Raw genomic sequence first — 20,462 nt, forward strand, 5'->3', positions numbered from 1 at the left:
AGGAATAATGAAGGGATGACTTTATTTACCTTGGCTATTATGTTCCCAACAACTTATTGCTAAAGCTTTGGTTTTTGTAGGCCTATTTACTGTTGAACTTATTAAGCCAAATAGAAAAGTTTGGTTTCTTTTGGCCTTTACCATTTAAGCATTCATGTTTAGCACATTTTTAGCCTGTCGTTATCGCTTTTCATGCCTAAACGTTGATCTTATGTATGCACATGCTTTACCACTATCGCTCGTCTTGAATACTAACCCCATTTTTGGTATATGTTATGTGCGCCGATCCACTTGACCTCTGTTTTCAAACCACAACTCGTCTATGCAAAGAATCGTGTAACGTGTAACTATAAGAATGTGTCCATGGTGTTTTTTATATATATCTCGAAAAATATGTAGAAGTAATGAATTTGAGTTCAATTATTTGAGTAAAGACTTGGTTGTCTTATTGTCAATATGCATATTTTGATGAACTCGTGCTCCAGATTAGGAAACTTGGCACCACCCCTACTCAAAAGTATGTGTGCTCAAAATACTAAAATTTTTGGGTCCCACTAACTTTCGAACCTTGTTTTTCAAAATCTATGTCCTGTTCTTTTTTCTGTCTCATGCTTATATATACATGTACTATCACTTCTGTATATAAGAGAAACCTTTTTACCCATAAGTTAACTTTAAACAAATTGCATACTAATTCAAGATTGTGACAATCATACACGTTCGAGTATGTGGGGCACGAGTCGAATCTCTAGACAGTTGTATCATGTTACTTTCGTAATACCAAGTACATCACTTATATTCAGGTAAAACGAAAGTAAAATTATCGTCGAGAGCAACTTCCATTCGAAAATAATGATTACCAATATCGTTAAGTACATAGTTATAAATGGGAAAATTTAAAACAACACGCGAAATTGACACTTCAATATACGTCTTATTATGCCTAAACCACATGAAAATGTTGTACTCACCCTTTAGAACAATCCAACAAAAAAAAAAAACAAAAAAAAAAAGCAAGAAACTTTACAAAAACCTTTAGTCATATTATCTCTATACATAAAAATTAAATAAAGTACTATACCATTGAGCAAACCTTATAGTATAAAACTAGTCTTGTTCTCGTGCAATGCTGACATACCTTTGCCCATCAACCTTTTATTTGTTGATATGATAAAATAAAATAAATGGTATATATTTTAAAACTTACATGGACCAATCATATCTGACTGAAGACATCAGTGTATTCTCCTGGCATTGACCCCATTGGGTAAATGTTGAAATCTGATGCATTATTGACTTGTACTTCATGCATATGATGTTGCCATTGACCCACACATGACCCTTCTTCAGATTTGACATTAACCCCATTATATTGAAACATTTCACCTTCAAATGTCATATGTTGAAACCCTGCTGAAAGACTTGTCTTCATGTTTGAACTATTTGTAGTACTTGAACTTTTGCTACCTTCATTAATAATGAATGAATTTGTTGTCATTTTAGAACCCGAATGGCCAGAAAAATCGGTCGTGTTGTCCCGATGGTCAAAACTTGCTAAATTTGGCAATGAAGTTTCATAGCTTGTTTGGTGATATTGAGCTACAAGATTTGTATTGTAGCCCATTTGATCGATACCCGATTGGAATTCAACCAAGAATAATGGATCACATATCGATTTACTCAATAGAGTGTTCCGTATCAAATTAGCATCTAATAATGATGATGATAACATTAATCCACCATTGTTGATATGAAAAGATTGATCCAATTCACTTGACATTGGCATAGTTGATGAAGAACATGGAAAAAATTCTGACTTTTTATCCAAAAATTCAATCTTTTTGTCATTAATATAATCATTATTCGTAATCGGTTTGTGGGTATTTGGATCAATCCCTTGTTTCATTAGTTTCTTCTTTAAACATGAGTTCCAAAAGTTCTTGATCTCATTATCTGTTCTTCCAGGCAATTGAGCTGCAATTTGAGCCCACCTAGATACCAAATGAAGCAAATTTTATTATAAAGATTAAAGAAAAATGTATGGCCATTTCATGTAATCGAATGTATTTAACGGTAGTGTTTTTATTACCTATTACCAAGACCTTGATGAAGATTAAGTATAAGATCTTCTTCTTGCTGTGAAAATGTTCCTCTTTTAAGATCAGGCCTCAAATAATTTATCCATCTCAGCCTGCAACTCTTCCCACATCTTTGCAATCCTGCTTTTTGTTTAATATTCCAAAGTAAGTCAAAAAGTTTCAAACTTTTATATCTTTACATTCAAATATACTCTTTGTTAACAAAACCCGAGTATGATATTGCATATTGCAATAAACAGGCTCTGGTTTTTGTTATTAAAAGAGAAAAGAACACGAAAGAGTCGAAACACATGTGTCTTCATTGCAATTTCAGTGAAGTAGTAGTTGTTTTTTTCGTGACAAAAAATATCAAAAATATCCAAAACTCATGTTTTTAACGATAGAAGACTCGATTTTTTAACAAATAGAGATGAAAAATGGGATATCATCAAGAGTAAAAACAAAAACTTCTCTATCATTACAAAAAGAATGATTAAACAACATATAATCTTGCAATATGCAATTGAAAATGACTTAGTTTTATCAGAAAGACAATAGCAAAGATCCAATAGCCTTATTTATAATTGTAATTTCGCTCCGAAAAAGTCGTTTTCTCAAGAAAAACAGAAGAGACAGAGATATGAACCAGCATGTTTAGGAACAGAACTCCAGCAACCAACACCAAATCTTGTAATGTATTTGAGAAGTTTTTCATCTTCTTCAGGAGACCATAAACCTTTTCTAAGCTTTTGCTTCACACAACAAGAATGGCGACCCATGCGTGTGTGTTTGTGTGTGTTTAATCAAGAAGCTGTTTGCTGTTGTTATCACTACAAATATATAAGTAAGCAAATGCAAATGGGAAGGAGGTGTGAAATATAAATATGGGATTATAGCATATTTAAATATTTCAAGTATATATGTAAAAAGGTAGTCTCTTTTTTTGAAGTGACCAATCAAGAATTATTATATATTTAAAAATAAATAAAGTAGAGTAATAAAGGTTGTCTTCAATATAACATTTCTATGATTAAATAAGAACTAATAAAGAATAAAGATAAAGAAAATCATACTTAGATTTGAAGTTAAAGAGGAAGAGAAAAAGATAGATAAGAATCTCAAGTGGGTTTGAAGCAAATGGTTGAAGCTTTTGCATTGGATTGGATTAGATATCAATAAATCTTAGCCTCTATAATTCCATTTCCTAAAAAAAAAAAAAAAAAACACTCTAGATGGGAAAAATTACGCGTCATTAGAAATTATTTTACCTATAATTAATTTTAAAATTATCATTGTTCCTTAAAAATCCGAGATTAAAGACAGGTAATGTCAGTTTTCCTTGTATACATACGCATTACGGATTATATATTGGGAAATGGAAAATCACTCGCGTTTATTGTTTTCTTACGGCTCTAGTTAGTCATTAAGTCGACAGTAAGTATCGATTTATTGGCGATTTGGCTAACTTTAGAGCCTAAATTAAATTTCAGACAAGATTTAAAACTTATGAAAATTTAATTTTACTATTTTCATGGCGTCTCAATTTTATTTTTAATTTAAATTGTTTTTTTTTTAATTTCCTACTTATTGGCCGGAGGTCTACTCAGAAGCAATTTCTCTATCCGTCGAATAGAGAGAGGGATGACTTCCTCTACTTTTGAGAGTGTTTTCACTCTGAACGGAGAAATGACTTGTCTTTATTCTCGAATAGGGGACGGATTGTCTACATCTCACCTCCCCCATACAACACTTATGTGGTATTAGGTTTTGTTGTTGTTGTTTATCGTTTTGTGTTTTAGATCACTCATAGTTGAAAATAATTTTGTAGACCACTTAAGTTTATTTTTCCGTATTTATAGGTCACCCCTCATATTTGAAAGTAATTTTGTAGACCATCCAAATCCAAATGTTGTTACATACGTACCAAATTAAATTAAGTATTATAGGTCACCCCTTATATTTGAAAATGATTTTGTAGATCATTCAAGTCCGTGTGTTATTCCATACACATCATATTTGATTTAAATCTCCCTTGGGAAAATATAAAAATAACATAAATAACCAAACTTTATTTAATTAACATTATTTAAATAAGGGTTAGTTGTTACTAAATACAATACACAAGTACTTGCGTTTTTTATAAATTTTTTAAGAGTTTTTAGTTGGATTTGATATTATATGTAATAACATGCGAATTTAAATAGCATACAAAATCAGTTTTGAAAATAGGTGCAATATAAATATGAAAAGATAAACTTGAGTGAAATACAAAATCATTTTCATATATGGATGACTTAGAAACACCAAAGAGGTGGCCAATATATAATTCGGTAATTCCTTACTATATTCGATAGTTACCTTGAAAAACTATTAAACATTATTTAACTACTATTATATGGTTTCCATTTACTTAAATTGACTAAAATACTCTTTAACATATCATAATATTAAAAATTTAAAGAAAACTTTAATTTGTTTAGATAGATGATGAATCATACATGAGATAAAAGTAGACTAGTTGGACCGATAAACGATATGACTATTCATAAAATTTACTCACAATGATGTGTTATTGTCATTATATGGTAAGTAGATGCAAATCCACGTTATTTGTGTGTTCCGAACCAAATTGAATATACGGTCGACTTTTTATTTTTGAGAAAGGCAACAATACTATACTATACTATTTATAATTAAAATAATAGTACAATGAACATCACAGGACTGCACATTTTGAGCAGTCAACTAAATCAAACAATCACGATATACACGAAAGCAGCATGAGGAAATGGCTGCTAAGACAACAACTTATGTACAAGGATATCACGATTTGTTAAACTGCTAAGGCTAACAGAAATTGAGTCTATGAAACAAAGATTTGTGGGTTGTGAAGCCAATTATGTCAATCGATATTCATTCGTTTGCATCTCTTCGCGAATCATCCAAAGCTTTTAACTTGGATTTCGTTTAAAGTACCGGTGGGTTCCAACACTTGATTTTGAAGATTTTTTGGTCCCGGATTTTTTCAAATGAGATATCTACATGTCCACTCCACAGTTTGCCAAATTTTCACACCTAAAGTCGTCATAGACTTGTTTGAGTTACCTTGAAATAGTTCATTAATACTCAGATTTAAAGCACCACCTGAATCCCACCATTCAAAAACCTTGACCCAGATATTAAACGTGAGCTTACACAAGACGAGAGAATGATCGACTGTTTCGATATCTTCATCACAAATAGGACAACAAACCGAGTTAAGATCAATGCCCCTTTTATGCAACTCTATCAATACGGGTATACGCCTTTTCCTAGCCCTCCATACAAAAACTTCTACCTTTTTCAAGATTAATTTGTTTCGGAGTGTTTCAGATTGGTTTTTACATGCACGCAACAATTGTGTATTTAGCATCTCGGACAGGATCATGGTTTTAAAGTGACCATCACCACTTAATTGCCACTTCCACGAATCCGGATTTTCAGGCCCCTTACTGGCTGCACATATTAGATTGTTCAACACTTCTAGCTCTCTAATTGCTCTACATAGAGGCGCTCTCAACCAGCTCCATGAACCTGAACATTTAGAATCGTTCCAGCTTAATCTTTCGCTAACCAAAGCTTCTAAATTACATTCCAATCGCGCCAATCTTGTGAATCTATCTTGCAATGTAAAATCACCCAACCACATGTCTTTCTAAAATGATGTAGTCGCGCCATCACCTATCACCTTGACAAAAGATTTTCTAAAAGATAAACTAATAGAATCTGTGCAACTCCCTGTTTTAATAGTATTAATCCAAGCCGGAGTAGTTGAAACATGATTATAATCAATACTCACATAGACCACCCGAAGGTCCGTAAATATTTTTGATGACTTTGACGTACAAGGAGGCAGTTCCGGTTCTAAACCTCCACTACCATTTGTCGATCAAAGCCAACTTTTTTACTTTTTAACGAACCCAAATTAACACCCCCCCTCCCTGAAAGGATGTAAAAATTTATCCCATTTAATCCAAGCAATTTTTGATTCATTACCCGAGCCACCCCAGAAAATGAACGTCTTACTCTCTCGAGATCTTTTAGCACACATGGCGGGGCACGTGACGTTAAAGCGAAGGGGTACGTAATACTATTAATTTTTACTACGAATACTATTAAATACGATACAATCTACACAAGTTGTTTATTTATTTATTGAATGGATATACCTAAACCTTACTATAACACTTATAGGCAGTGTACCTAATTGTAGAGTAGTGTAGTTTTTAGTAAGTCCGGTTTGTTCCACAGGGAGCTAGCTGAGTCTAACGCTATAATTATTTTAAACTATATTTGTATAAATATATATATATATATATATATATATATATATATATATATATATATATATATATATATATATATAAGTAGTATTATTATTATTATAAAAGGGGATTTTTACCGTTTAATGACAGGTTTGTCGATTTTATTTCTTAAGTCACAATTAAAACCTAATGTAAAATATTAAATATAAATACAACTTAATTTAAAGCGTAAAGTAAATGACGAAAAATATAAGTGCGATAATTAAAAATGCGATAATTAAAATGACGATAAATAAAAGTGCGATGAGATATAAAATAAAGGAATTATGCTTATTTAAACTTCTGTAATCATGATGTTCGACGTGTTGATTTTAATTTATTACCATGGGTTGATTGTCCTTTGTCCTGGATTATTCGATATGTCCGTCTGGTTTTTGTCCATAACAGTCCATCGGTCATAAATATAAAGTGCGAGTGTCCTTATACCCGAAGTCAAATATTCCAACTAATTTGGGACTTAAACTGTAACAAGGTCTTAATACTTTGTTTAATGATTACACCAGGTTATCGACTGTGTGTAACTCAAGGTTTTAATACGTTGTTAACAATTACACCAAGTGTCCTTGTATGTAATCCACCCCTGTTTTAATGAGTCCATTGACTATTAATCCATCCCCATGTCCGGTCAAATGAACAATTATTAGTACTTACAAATATCCTGCCCATCGTATCCGATCGAGTGTATGTGGTTATTTATAGATACGTCAAATTGTAAATCTCTATATTAAATTAACGAACTATCATTCAGTTAAACAAATATAAAGCCCATTAATAGCCCATAGTCCAATTTTCACAAGTGTCGGTCTTTTGTCCAAACCCCAATTATGGTCCAAAGCCCAATAACCCCATCTTAATATTTAGTCCAACATCACGATTACTTCGGCTTAAATAAACATAATAATAACTTAGCTACGAGACATTAATTTAAAATGGTTGAACATAACTTACAATGAGTATTAATCGCGTAGTGTTACACGGACAGAATTTCTACTTACAAACTTAAAACATTCGCCACCATAACCTTATTATTATTAAACTTAAATTAAAATTAAAATTAAAATTATATATATATATTTTACGTTGATAGAAAGAAAGAAAAAGGGATGATTGAATCGAGCAGAATGCGCGGCCTTTTATAAGCCCACTTTGAACTGTTCAACTCCGCGAGTGCGGTACTTTTCTTCTTCACATCTCCGCAGTCGCGGAGCTTTGGATTCCAGCTCACCATAGTGAATTAAACGTGGGCTGCTGATAAATATAATATATGATAATATATATAATTAATTATATATTATATTATATTCTTGTGTGTAGTTGACTTGTAATTTCAGCTCCGTTGAGTCGCACGTTGATAGTTGGTTCATATATCGGTTCCGGATTTTTGAACGCCTTTTTGTATAATTTCATATCTTGTACTTTGCTTTTTGCGGCTTGTACTCTTGTGATTTTGAGACGTTTCTCATCAATAAATTGAACCACTTGGATTGTACTTTGCACTTTTTAGCTTTTTGGCCGTTTGCGTCTTCAAATCGTTGAATCTGTCTTTTGTCTTCACCTTTTATTATTTAAACGAATATCACTTGTAAATAGAACAATTGCAACTAAAAGCTTGTCTTTCTGAAAGGATAATGCTATGAAATATATGTTCGTTTTTAGCATTATCAAATATTCCCACACTTATAGAACTTGAATAAAACTTTACTAGAATCACTTCTTTATTCTTCACACTTTGTACATCAGTGATTTTGATATGACGGTATGAACAATGGTAGTAACGTTGTGGTTTACAGTCCCACATGACTATAAAAATTTAGATCCTTAAGGAAATTGGATCTTTATGAAAACATTTGATCTTTTAAAAATTCAATCTATCTTTTACCCTGATAAGTTTTCCTGAATAACCCTTCACCGGTGTTCGCAAATTATTTTTGTGGGTTTTGTGGGTTTCAGATTTGAAAATTTTAGCTCAAAACTTGCAGTTTTGTATCACCCACTTGCTAACCTTGTATTAGGAAAGCAACACGTCCAGTATACTTGCTCCGTATATTACCTTTCGGTAAACTACCGTCCGGTTGTAAAGAAAAGCGTTGAACAAGCAACTGTTAAGGCAATGTCTAATGACATGCTATTGATTATGGTCCATATCGTGTCGGATGCAATTACTATCCTTTGTAGGAGCAATAGTAAAGATCACCCTATAATTTTCCGGTCTGGTACAAGGTCCTGTCTTCGACCATGCTATGCAACCACCGTTCTTACGGTTGACACCCGATTTGGTTTAGGTGACCTAATGAATTCCAGGTGAATTCCTAGGATTTTATGTTCAATGGTAATGAACGCATTGAAAATGGGTTTTTAGAAAACAAATCGGTTTGTAATTTTGATCAAAATATTTTCTCGTTCAAGCTCGAGTTTAGATATCATTGAATTCCATGAGTTTGAATTCTCAATCTTTAAGGTCAATCTCAAGGATTGAGTAATAGCAGTCTTAAAAGCTAATTTTTGATCTTTAAGGTGATTATCCTTTCTGGGGATCTGATTCATTAGTCTTATAAGCTAATTTGCACGGTGCCCCCTCATTGTACGAGACTGATCCTCTCATGGTTAGGATAAGTCTGACCACATGGCGACCCTGTTTGATGCTGAGGTCCGTGGATTTCCAGCTAATTTTCGAGAAAACTTTTCAAGGTTTTTCGTAGACTCTACAACTGGTCTGGACGACAACTTCCTGACCTAAATCAAGAAGCGCATGTCTTTTTCTCGAAAGACTTTACTTCCTTTTAAATTCTATTTATATTACAATAAACTGGGTAAAACTGATTAATATCGTCCAAAACAAAAGTATCTTCAATTATTTGTACAAAAATATGTGATATATGTTTTAGATAATTTGGTAAATTTTTCCCACACTTGGCTTTTATTTTTCTTTCTTTGCCTTTTTATTCTCTTCTATTCCATTTTAAATGAATTCAAGCGTTTTGGGTTGTTTCTCAATTTATGTCCTTTCCGAGGTAACAATAATTTCGGTGTTAACACCTAGTTTTATCGTTCATAAATATGTATAAACGAGATTTTGAATTCATTTATTTGAAAATTTTTAAAATTTTTACTAGAATTGAGTAGTCAGTATATAAGACTAGGGCTGTTCTTTATTATCAGAGAGCACTAGATTCTAATACAACTACTGCGTTACTAGTATTTTAACGGTGGCTATTAAACCAAGTGTATAAGTCAAATGTTTAAAACCGAAAGAATTTAATCCCTTCCCACACTTAAGATTTTGCAATGCCCTCATTTGCAAGAAATCAGTAACAATTTAAATTATTGAGGGTGATTAGCGTAGAAAAATGATTAAATTTTACCAAAGTTTCCAAACATATTGTTGTTTGTTTGAATGATAAACGGTGCACATCTTTGCTCATTCCTGCAGTTGTTATATCACATTTATTTTGCATCTTGTCGTTAAAATTAGTTGTTTTTGCCGAACTTAATGTCAGTCTTTGAAAGTGCACTGTTTTACCCTGTTGTGTACATGGGATAAACTACAAACATATATATACATATTTTTGAAGTTGGGTATATCACCCCACATTCAAAAATTATTAAAATCTATTAATAAAAGTTAGAAAATTATAAAAACTATTACAGTATCAAAAGAAGTATTAAAAGTATAAAATTACAAGTTACAAAATAAATAAAAATAGGAATAAAAGAAAATTATGGTTGATGAGGATGGTTCCAGTAGGGATTCCATTCATAGCCTTAAGTGCTGTAGAATGCTTGAGCTGGGTTATATGTAGGGAACGGTGGTCGGGTCTGTATAGCCCAGGGAGTAAATATGGCCGGTTGAGTAGGAATGTAGTTTGTGTTTATGTATGCACAATGGCTTATGATTTGGCTTTGATGATATTGCCAATCTGCAAATGCTCGTTGTCTAGCCATTTCATACTCATGTTGGCCCAATAAAATTTGTATTTCTGTCATCTGATTTCCTCCACCCGCATTATCTTGCTCTTGATCTCGTTCTACCTGTGGATGTGCACCATCTTATGGTGCTGCAGCGTTATGTCGTTTCTTTAAAACCTTTGCACTATGATATACTTGCAAACCAATTCTATCACGGGGTTCTGGTACTACAATTAATAATCCCCCCTGACTTCTATCCACATTGAGATACTCATCAATTAAAGTAATAAAGATACCACCTCCTATTATACAATTAGGCCGCATACCCCTAACCATTACCTATAAATAATAACCCACACAATAAGGTATACTCACAACGCTCTGTGGGTCTCGAATACACATGAGGTAAAATAAATCATTTTCATTTACCTTCTCTTTATTCCTACCTCGCTGTGTAATCGAGTTTGCTAAAAAACTATGGATCACTCTTAGCTCAGCTCTATTAATATCAGTATAAGAGTAATATCCCCACGAAATCGGTTATGGCTAGTCATTCTACTCCATATTCTATTCATATCAAAATTTTCATCAACCCTCCTACCATTAATTATCAACCTTTGACAATCAGTAGATGCTAGTTCCTCAGGCGTATATATACACAAAGCCTGAGCCATATTTAATAGAGACATATGACGCATCACTCCTCCTAACAAAAATCTAATAAAGTTCCGATCGGTTAAGGTAGCTACCCGATCATTTATTTCAACACTACATAATAATTCCACACACCATTCTCTATATACAGGCCTACGTATATTGAATAATCGTTCCCAATCATTAAAAGTAGAATTATCATACCTTTGTGTAAGTAATTCTCTGATTGGCTCGGCTAATCCCACTGTTTCTAACGGTTCCCAATCTATTACCCTGGGTACTTCAACATTATTTGACTAAAGGGTGTATAAGTTCCTCTGATATTTTGGATAATCTATCCAATGTCTGTCAAATCTTAAATTAGGGTGTAAATCTGCCAATTGTATATTTGAATATGAAATGAATTGATGCGGTAGATTTTGTCTGTATTGGTCGTTAATCTCATGTTCGTCTGCATTCTCAGGAGGAGCATTGTGAGCCTGGGATGCGGATGAAGATTCACCCCTTTCAGTCTGCAAAACACATTAAACACAATTTTTGTACATCCAAATATGCATTAGTGTTATCAAAATCATAAATCAAAACAATCATAATGACATGTTTAAACAATATTAAACTTATACACAATTTCATAAAATTAACAATTCTACACTTTTACAAATAAACATATATCAAAATGTATACAATGTTTCTAAGCATTCATCTTCTAAAACATGTCAAAAATAATCATTATAGCAATTAAACAAGTTTCAAATGACATTCATATCAAATTAATCAAGTTCATGCATTTTTGACTCAAAAAGTCAACAATCTTGCTCAAAAATCATGTTTATGATCAAGGTTTGATCATTTAGCAACCTAAAGATGTTACACTGCTTAATTAAGCATGAACTAACAACAAAATTCGGCCATAACCCGTTTATATCAAAAAAGCCTCAATTTTGCTCAAGAACACAAACCCTAGATTGTTAAAAATTTGAAGTTTAAGGCTTCTAATCATGTTAAATAGCATCAATCTAGGTTATACAAGCATAATATACAAACAATTTAAGCACAATTAGACTAGAAATCATCAAAATTAAATTAGGTATAATTTTGTTCAAGAACACTAAAAATCCGAATTAAAGAGTGTTTAGATGTAGAAATTACCGATCTCCTTGAAAAACTTCTTGGTAGAATTCTTCTCAACATGATTTTAGCAAAAAATTTGATGATTAACGGTGAAAAATCGCGAATTTGGGAGTGTTTTTGTGGGTATTTTCGCAGAAATATGTGTGTGGTGTGTGAGTAAACTGGTCAGTCGACCAGTTAAGGTGTTCTGGTTTTTTCAAGCTCCACGAGTGCGGATGTGGGGACCCCAAAAAGCTCCGCGAGTGCGGTTTTTTTTTTATAAATCCTTTAACTATTAAAACAATTAATTAATTAATTTTTAAAATTTTGTTTCCTTAGATTGAGGGCGTTTTGGTACGTTTACCTAGTCCGTCCCTCGACAAAATTTTAAAATTTGTCATTTTAAAGCGATTGTTTTAAAAGCAAAGATTTTAGGATTTTTCAATGTTTTTGGCATACTTTAGATCATTAAAATTAAAAATAATGATAACAAAATTTCTCGTCCCGCCCTTGGGTAAAGCAATTTCGGTTCAACGACCTAGTCTTCAACTCACGACGAATTTTAAAAATCAAGTTTTTAACTTAATGAAATAAAGTAAATTTTTGTTTTTAAATTCACACCAAACTTAAATTTAAAATTTTAAAATTTCATATAAATATTATTTATATACATTAGTTTACAAACTTACATTTAAAATATTATAATTATATATTGGTTTTTAAAAATTTACAATAATATTAAATTAATATTTATTAATTTTAAAAACAAGGTAAAAATCAAATTAAAATCTTTTTGGTCTTTTATCCCACTTTAATCAATCAAATATTATCAAAAATATACGTCCCTCTTTTGGGTAAAGTAATTTCGGCTATATTACCTAGTTTTACTCCTGACGAATTTTTGAAATATTTTGAATTGATTGATTAAAGATATTTATACCTTATGAATAAACGGTAAATTTCGCAGTGATGAATTAAATTTTTGTATGATATTAATAATTTCGGTTTCGCATACCTAATTTTATTGAATATCAATTTAATACTTTATAGCAAACGATTCAGCGTTTATTATCAAAAGGTTAAAAGCAATAAATAAAAACAAATAAAAACTATACATACTTACCTGTGAGATAGAATTCTCAGAGACCTGCTTTAGCCGACTCATAGGAGAGTCGTTCGATTTGGTTCTCCATTGCTACATAAGCGTAACCTCGATTTTTCAATAACTTTTGTTCTAAACATACGAACGGTCCTTCTCTCCATAAAGTAACGAACTTAGAATTGGAATGTGTTTGATTGTTCAAACATTTACCTTCGTCTGACCATTTTCCGCATTTATGACATCTTTCAAGGTGTCGTGCTCTTCTTTTTGTTGCGGATTTTGATTTTCCTTTACCAAAATGTATCTTATGATGATCTTTCCTGAGTTCTTTCCTCACTTCGTCCATTTTGCCTCTTATGAATGATACCAGTTCACTCGGGAAGGTGTTATTATTACGTTTAGTAATCATAGCGTGTAGTAGTAGACCATGGTTCAAATCAAAAGAATTCTTCATCTCGTAAAACCTAAAAGAAATAAAAATTCAGAATGGAGGGAGAAGACTAGTTCTTTAGGGTCTGCTAGGGAAAGACCAATCGGATTCCATTCTCAAGAACTACATGAAAACAGAACATCTAACTCTAACAGAAATTCATATTGCCCATATTACCCTTAACAGAACATCTAACTCTAACATCTTTGTGATTAACTTCATCTTCAACTTCCATTGGATTATCTATGTAATGTTTAACTCTGTGACCATTAACTTTAAATTCAATCCCGTTTGAATTTATTAACTCTATTGTTCCGTATGGGAAAACTCTTTTGACTATGAATGGTCCAGACCATCTTGATTTCAATTTTCCAGGAAATAGCTTGAATCGTGAATTGAAAAGAAGAACTATGTCTCCTTCCTTAAATTCTTTTGAACTTCTGATTTTTTTATCATGCCATTTCTTTGTTCTTTCTTTATAGATTAACGAATTTTTATATGCATCATGTCTTAATTCTTCTAATTCATTTAGTTGACTTAACCGTAAACGTCTGGCTTCATGCAAATCAAGATTACATGTCTTTAAAGTACAAAATGCTTTGTGCTCAATTTCTACTGGAAGGTGACATGCTTTTCCGTAAACGAGTTTAAAGGGTGTGGTTCCAATTGGAGTTTTGTAGGCTGTTCTAAAAGCCCAGAGTGCATCATCCAATTTCATGGACCATTCCTTTGGATTTGATCCTACAGTTTTCTCTAGAATACGTTTTAAAGCTCGGTTGGTATTTTTAACTTGTCCACTTATTTGTAGATGATAAGCAGTTGAGATTTTATGAGTTACTCCATATCTTTTGAGAACTTTCTCAAGTTGATTATTACAGAAATGAGTACCCCGATCACTTATTAAAGCTTTCGGTGTTCCGAACCTTGCAAAAAGACATTTTAAGAAGTTGACTACAACTCGTGCATCGCTAGTTGGGAGAGCTTGTGCTTCCGCCCATTTAGATACATAATCAATGGAAACGAGAATGTAGAGATTATTATGAGATTTTGGAAATGGACCCATAAATTCAATACCCCAAACGTCAAATACTTCACATACTTGAATGACATTTTGTGGTATTTCATCACGTTGACTTATTTTTCTGGCCCTTTGACATGCATCACAGGATTTACAAAGAAGGTGTGCATCTTTGAAAATTGTAGGCCAATAGAATCCAGCATCGTAGACTTTTTTTGCTGTGAGTTGAGGACCATAATGCCCTCCTGTTGGTCCTGTGTGACAATGGTTTAAGATTTGACTAGCTTCATCTCCGAATACGCATCGGCGTATTATTTCATCGGGACAACTTTTGAATAAATGTGGATATTCCCAAAAATAGTGTTTTATATCACTAAAGAATTTCTTTCGTTTTTGGTACGACAACCCTTTTTCAAGGAATCCACATACTAAGTAGTTTGCATAGTCTGCAAATCATGGAATTTCATTATAATCGATTTTTAATAGATATTCATCAGGAAAGTTGTCTTGTATGGCCGATTCATTTAGAACTTCTAATTCAGGATTTTCAAGACGAGAAAGATGATCAGCTGCGAGATTTTCTGCTCCCTTTTTGTCTCGGATTTCAATATCGAATTCTTGTAAGAGTAAGATCCAACGGATTAATCTTGGTTTGGCATCTTGTTTTGAAAATAGGTATCTAAGAGCAGAATGGTCGGTATAGACCACCGTTTTTGCTAGAACGAGATATGAACGAAATTTGTCAAAAGAAAAGACAATATCAAGGAGTTCTTTTTCAGTAGTTGTGTAATTCGTTTGTGCTCCTTGTAACATCTTACTAGCGTAATAGATAGGTTAAACTTATTTTTCAATCATTTGTCCTAAAACGGCTCCCATTGCAAAATCACTTGCAACGCACATGAGTTCAAATGGTAGATTTCAATTTGGAGTTATCATGATCGGCGCATTAGTGAGTTTTTCTTTAAGAATATTAAAAGATTTGATGCATTCATCCGAAAATATAAATGGAGCATCTTTTTCTAGGAGTTTATTCATAGGAGTGGCAATTTTAGAAAAGTCTTTTATGAAACGTCGGTAAAAACCGGCATGCCCTAGAAAACTCCTAACTCCTCTAACATTGGTGGGATGTAGAAGTTTAGCAATTACATCTACTTTAGCTCTATCCACTTCAATTCCTTCCTTTGAAATTTTATAACCAAGAACGATGCCTTCTTTAACCATGAAATGGCATTTCTCTCAATTAAGTACTAGATTTGATTGCTCGCATCTAATAAGCATTCGTTCAAGATTAACTAGACATGTTTCAAAAGTATCACCGAAGACTGAAAAGTCATCCATGAAAACTTCCATGCATTCTTCTATCATGTCGTGAAAAATCGCCATCATGAACCTTTGAAAGGTTGCAGGGGAGTTGTAAAGTCCGAATGGCATGCGTTTGTAAGCAAAAGTACCATAAGGGCACGTGAATGTGATTTTCTCTTGGTCCTCTGGTGCGATTGAAATTTGAAAGCATCCGGAGAAACCGTCAAGAAAACAATAGTAACTGTTCCCGGCTAATCTTTCCAACATTTTATCAATGAAAGGTAAGGGAAAGTGATCTTTTCTGGTGGCGTCATTTAGTTTTCTATAATCAATACAAATACGCCATCCTGTTACAGTCCTAGTAGGAATAATATCATCTTTTTCATTTGTGATGACAGTCATGCCACCCTTCTTAGGTACACATTGAACTGGGCTTACCCATGGACTATCAGAAATTGGATAAATTAAACCTGCATCGAGCAGTTTAATTATTTCTTTTTTAACAACATCTTGCATATTAGGATTTTGTCTTCGTTGGCGTTGCACATATGTTTTATGATTTTCTTCCATAAGGATTTTATGTGTGCAATACGAAGGACTTATGCCTTTAATGTCATGAATTTTCCATGCAATAGCTGGTTTATGAGCTTTTAGCACATAAATGAGTTGAGATTTTTCATTTTCAGTAAGAGAAAACGATATTATTACAGGTAATTCAGATTCACCATGTAAATAAGCGTATTCCAAATGGTTTGGAAGTGGCTTTAACTCTAATATCGGTGGTTCTTCTATCGATGATTTGTATCGATATCTGTCTTCCTCTTTTAGCATTTGAAATTCTTCTTTTGTTGGTTCGTATTCATTAGCCATGAGTGCGGCTAATATTTCAGCTTCATCAATCGGTTCAGTTCCTTCTCCTAAAGAACATTCTCCTGTCCCTTGTAATTCTGGAAATTCTTGTAACAATTCTGCATGTGAATCTATAGTTTGAATATAATAACATGTATCATCTGCAGATTGCGGTTGTTGTATGGCTCTATCAACAGAAAAGGTAACACTCTCGTCCTCTATACTTAGGGTCAGTTTCTTACCAAACACGTCTATTATTGCTTTAGTCGTGTTTAAGAATAGTCTTCCTAATATATGAGGAACTCGAGAATCTTCTTCCATGTCCAGAATAACAAAGTCTACTGGAAATACTAAAGTACCAACTTTAACTAGCATGTTCTCCATTATCCCTCTAGGATATTTTACTGATCGGTCGGCTAGTTGTATGCTTATTCGTGTTGATTTCAATTCTCCAAGGTCTAGTTTAACGTATAATGAATATGGCATTAAATTTATGCTAGCACCTAAGTCTGCCAATATTTCTATTGAATTAAGACTACCCAGAAAACATGAGATTGTGAAACTTCCTGGATCTGAGAGTTTTTCTGGTATCTTATTGAACAGCACTGCAGAACAATTATCATTCATAGTAACGGCCTAGAGTTCTTCCATTTTCTTTATATTTGTGATTAGATCTTTCAGGAATTTAGCATATCTTGGCATTCCTGAAATCACATCAATGAAAGGAAGATTGACATTTATTTGTTTAAACATATCCAAGAATTTGGATTGCTCGGCTTCAAGTCTTTCTTTTCTCATTTTACTCGGGTAAGGAAGCGGTGATTGGTATGGTTTAACATAAGGTTTAGCCTTAACTGTGTTATCTTCATTAACCTTTTCAACTACCGGTTCTTTTTCCTTATCTTGCTGAGATTGTGGTGCCTGTGTAGTATGAATAGTGTCATCAGAAATTACAGGCATTTCAGGTGGTTTAAGTGTAATACCACTTCTTGTGGTAATGGCTTTAGCTGTTTCATTTCGGGGGTTAGCATTAGTATATCTAGGTAGACTCCCCGGTTTTCTTTCACCAATTAACCTTGCTAGGTTACTTACTTCTTGTTCCAGATTTTGGATAGAAGCTTGTTGATTTCTAAATGCTTGAGCATTTTGTTCATTAGTTTGTTTCTGAGATGTGAAAAACTGCATTTGAGATTCAACTAGCTTTGACATCATGTCTTAAAAATTTGGCTTTTTATCATCGGTTTGTGGTGGTTTATTTGGAAAAATAGGTCTTTGCTAGTTGTAAGTATTATTTGATACTTGTTGATTGCTAGGACCTTGTTGGTTGTTGTATGGAACATTTCGGTTATAATTCTGATTTTGATGTTAGTTTGGTCTTGGAGGTTGATAATTATTTTGATAATTATTTCCAGGCCTTTGGTTCATGTATGAAATATTCTCTCTTTTTTTCATTGTTTGTTCAATACTGAGATAATCTTTTGTCAAATGTGGTCCTCCACACTGCTCACAACTAGTTCGTATTGCGTGAATATCTTTAGTCATCTTTTCCATTCGTCTTTCGAAAGCATCTAACTTTGCGGAAATGGAATCAAAGTCATGGCTAGAATCGGTTCTATCCGCTTTAGATGATCTAACGATGTCTTTTTCTTGATGCCACTCATGTGAGTGGGAGGCTGTGTTATCAATAATTTTGTAAGCTTCAGTTGCGGTTTTCTTCATAATGGAACCACCAGCTGCTATGTCGATGTCTTTTCATGTAGTAATGTCGTATCCTTGGTAGAATATTTGTACTATTTGATAAGTGTCTAAACCATGTTGAGGACATCCTCTCAATAACTTTCCGAATCTTGTCCACGCCTCATATAGAGTTTCATTTGGCTTTTGTGTGAACGTAACAATTTCTCCTTGAAGTCTCACGACTTTAGATGCTGGAAAGAATCTTTTAAGAAATTTTTCAACTAAAACATCTGATGATGTAGCGTGAGGGTACGAAATATACTATTATTTTTAATACAAAATACGTTACAAATTACACAAGTTATTTATTTATTTATAGAGTGGGATATACCTAAACCTTGCTACAACACTATAGGCAGTGTACCTAATCGTAGAGTAGTGTAGTTTTTAGTAAGTCCGGTTCGTTCCACAGGGAGCTGGTGATACTTACTATATTTTTAACAACTATATTTATACAAAATATATATAATTATATAAGTAGTAATATATTATAAAAGGGGAGTTTTACCGTTTAATGACCGGTTTGTTGATTCTATATTTTAAGCGCAAAGATAAATGACGATAATTAAAGTGCGTAAAATAATGACAATAAATAAAATGACAGTAAATAAAATTGCGAGTAATAAAATGACAGTAAATAAAGATACGATGAGAAATACAATAAAAGAATTATGCTTATTTAAACTTCCGTAATCATGATGTTTAACGTTTTGATTTTAATTAATTGTTACTCGGGTTAATTGTCCTTTGTCATGGTTTATTTGATACCTATCTGGTTTTTGTCCATAATAGTCCATCGGTCATAAATATAAAGTGCGAGTGTCCTCGTCAAATTACCCTTATACCCGAAGTCAAATATTCCAACTAATTAAGGATTTAAACTGTGACGCAGTTATCACTTCTGTCAACAATTACACCAGTTATCACTGTATGTAATCCACCCCTGTTTTGATTAGATATGAATATTAATTTACCCACTTGATCAGTTTGAATAATCAATTACCCAACCCGAATAATTAATTAAATGATTATAATAGGACAACGTCACTAAATAGGACAACCATAATCATTATTAATTATTAGGTTAATTAATTTGAAGATAGGTTCGACAGACTCCAATGAGTTGTCACTCAATTAGACAATACCCCCCATCTATTAATAGTCAATAGTCCAATTTCCACAAGTGTCGGTCTTTTGCCCAAACCTCAATTATGGTACAAAGCCCAATTACTCAATTTTAGTAATTAGCCCAACATCATGATTACTTCGTTTTAAATAAGCATAATAATAACTTAGCTACGAGACATTAATGTAAAAAGGTTGAACATAACTTACAATGATTAAAAATAGCGTAGCGTTACACGGACAGAATTTCGACTTACACACTCAAACGATCTCTATCATAAATCTTATTATTATCATAATTTAAAATTAAAATTAAGATTATTGTTATATCTTATTAAGTTAACATTATGATAGAGATATAGAATATAGATATTGGATATTAGATATAGATATTTGATCGATATATAGATAAAAAGAGGATAGAAAAAGTTGTGTTTTCATCGATCGAATACACTGCCTTTTATAGGCGAATTCTGAATTTGATTTTTCACTTACGACCCCTGAACTATGCTCAATTAACAACTTTTTATTATTTAATATTATTCTTATTATGAATTATTTAAATATTATATTTTATTCTTGTGCATAGTTGACTCGTAATTTTTACACCGTTGCGTCGAGCGTTGAGAGTTGACTCATGTCCCGGTTTCGGATTTTCGAACGTCCTTGCGTACAATTTAATATCTTGTACTTTGCGTTTTGTAACTTGTACTCTTGTCATTTTTAGACGTTCTTCATCAATAATTTGAACCTTTTTAATTGTATCTTGTACTTTTTAGCTTTTTGG

The 20,462-nt window shown here is 32.8% G+C and overlaps 1 protein-coding gene and 1 non-coding gene across 2 annotated transcripts; one reads left to right on the forward strand and one right to left on the reverse strand.

The window, feature by feature from the left end:
- Positions 1–1,044: 1,044 nt before the first annotated feature.
- LOC139857892 (transcription factor MYB83-like) lies at positions 1,045–2,857 on the reverse strand. Its single transcript, XM_071846742.1, has 3 exons — positions 2,725–2,857; positions 2,090–2,219; positions 1,045–1,991 (listed from the first exon to the last, which is right to left on the reverse strand). The coding sequence occupies exons 1-3, from the start codon at positions 2,855–2,857 to the stop codon at positions 1,217–1,219; spliced, it is 1,038 nt and encodes a 345-aa protein (XP_071702843.1). The 3' UTR covers positions 1,045–1,216.
- A 15,763-nt stretch (positions 2,858–18,620) lies between these two features.
- On the forward strand, positions 18,621–18,727 carry LOC139860774 (small nucleolar RNA R71). The gene has a single exon (XR_011763395.1). It is a non-coding gene; the product is annotated as a small nucleolar RNA R71 (small nucleolar RNA).
- Positions 18,728–20,462: the final 1,735 nt, after the last annotated feature.

The sequence above is a fragment of the Rutidosis leptorrhynchoides genome, chromosome 7, assembly GCF_046630445.1.
Source record: "Rutidosis leptorrhynchoides isolate AG116_Rl617_1_P2 chromosome 7, CSIRO_AGI_Rlap_v1, whole genome shotgun sequence".
Lineage (NCBI taxonomy): Eukaryota > Viridiplantae > Streptophyta > Magnoliopsida > Asterales > Asteraceae > Rutidosis > Rutidosis leptorrhynchoides.

Bases quoted from the DNA above. Each gene is read 5' to 3' on its own strand.
- LOC139857892 (XM_071846742.1), bottom strand. From the start codon at position 2,857: ATGGGTCGCCATTCTTGTTGTGTGAAGCAAAAGCTTAGAAAAGGTTTA. The intron at 2,220-2,724 runs GTTCATATCTCT...AACAAAAAGCAG, and splicing joins TTCTGTTCCTAAACATGCTG to GATTGCAAAGATGTGGGAAG. The intron at 1,992-2,089 runs GTAATAAAAACA...TTTGGTATCTAG, and splicing joins CATCAAGGTCTTGGTAATAG to GTGGGCTCAAATTGCAGCTC.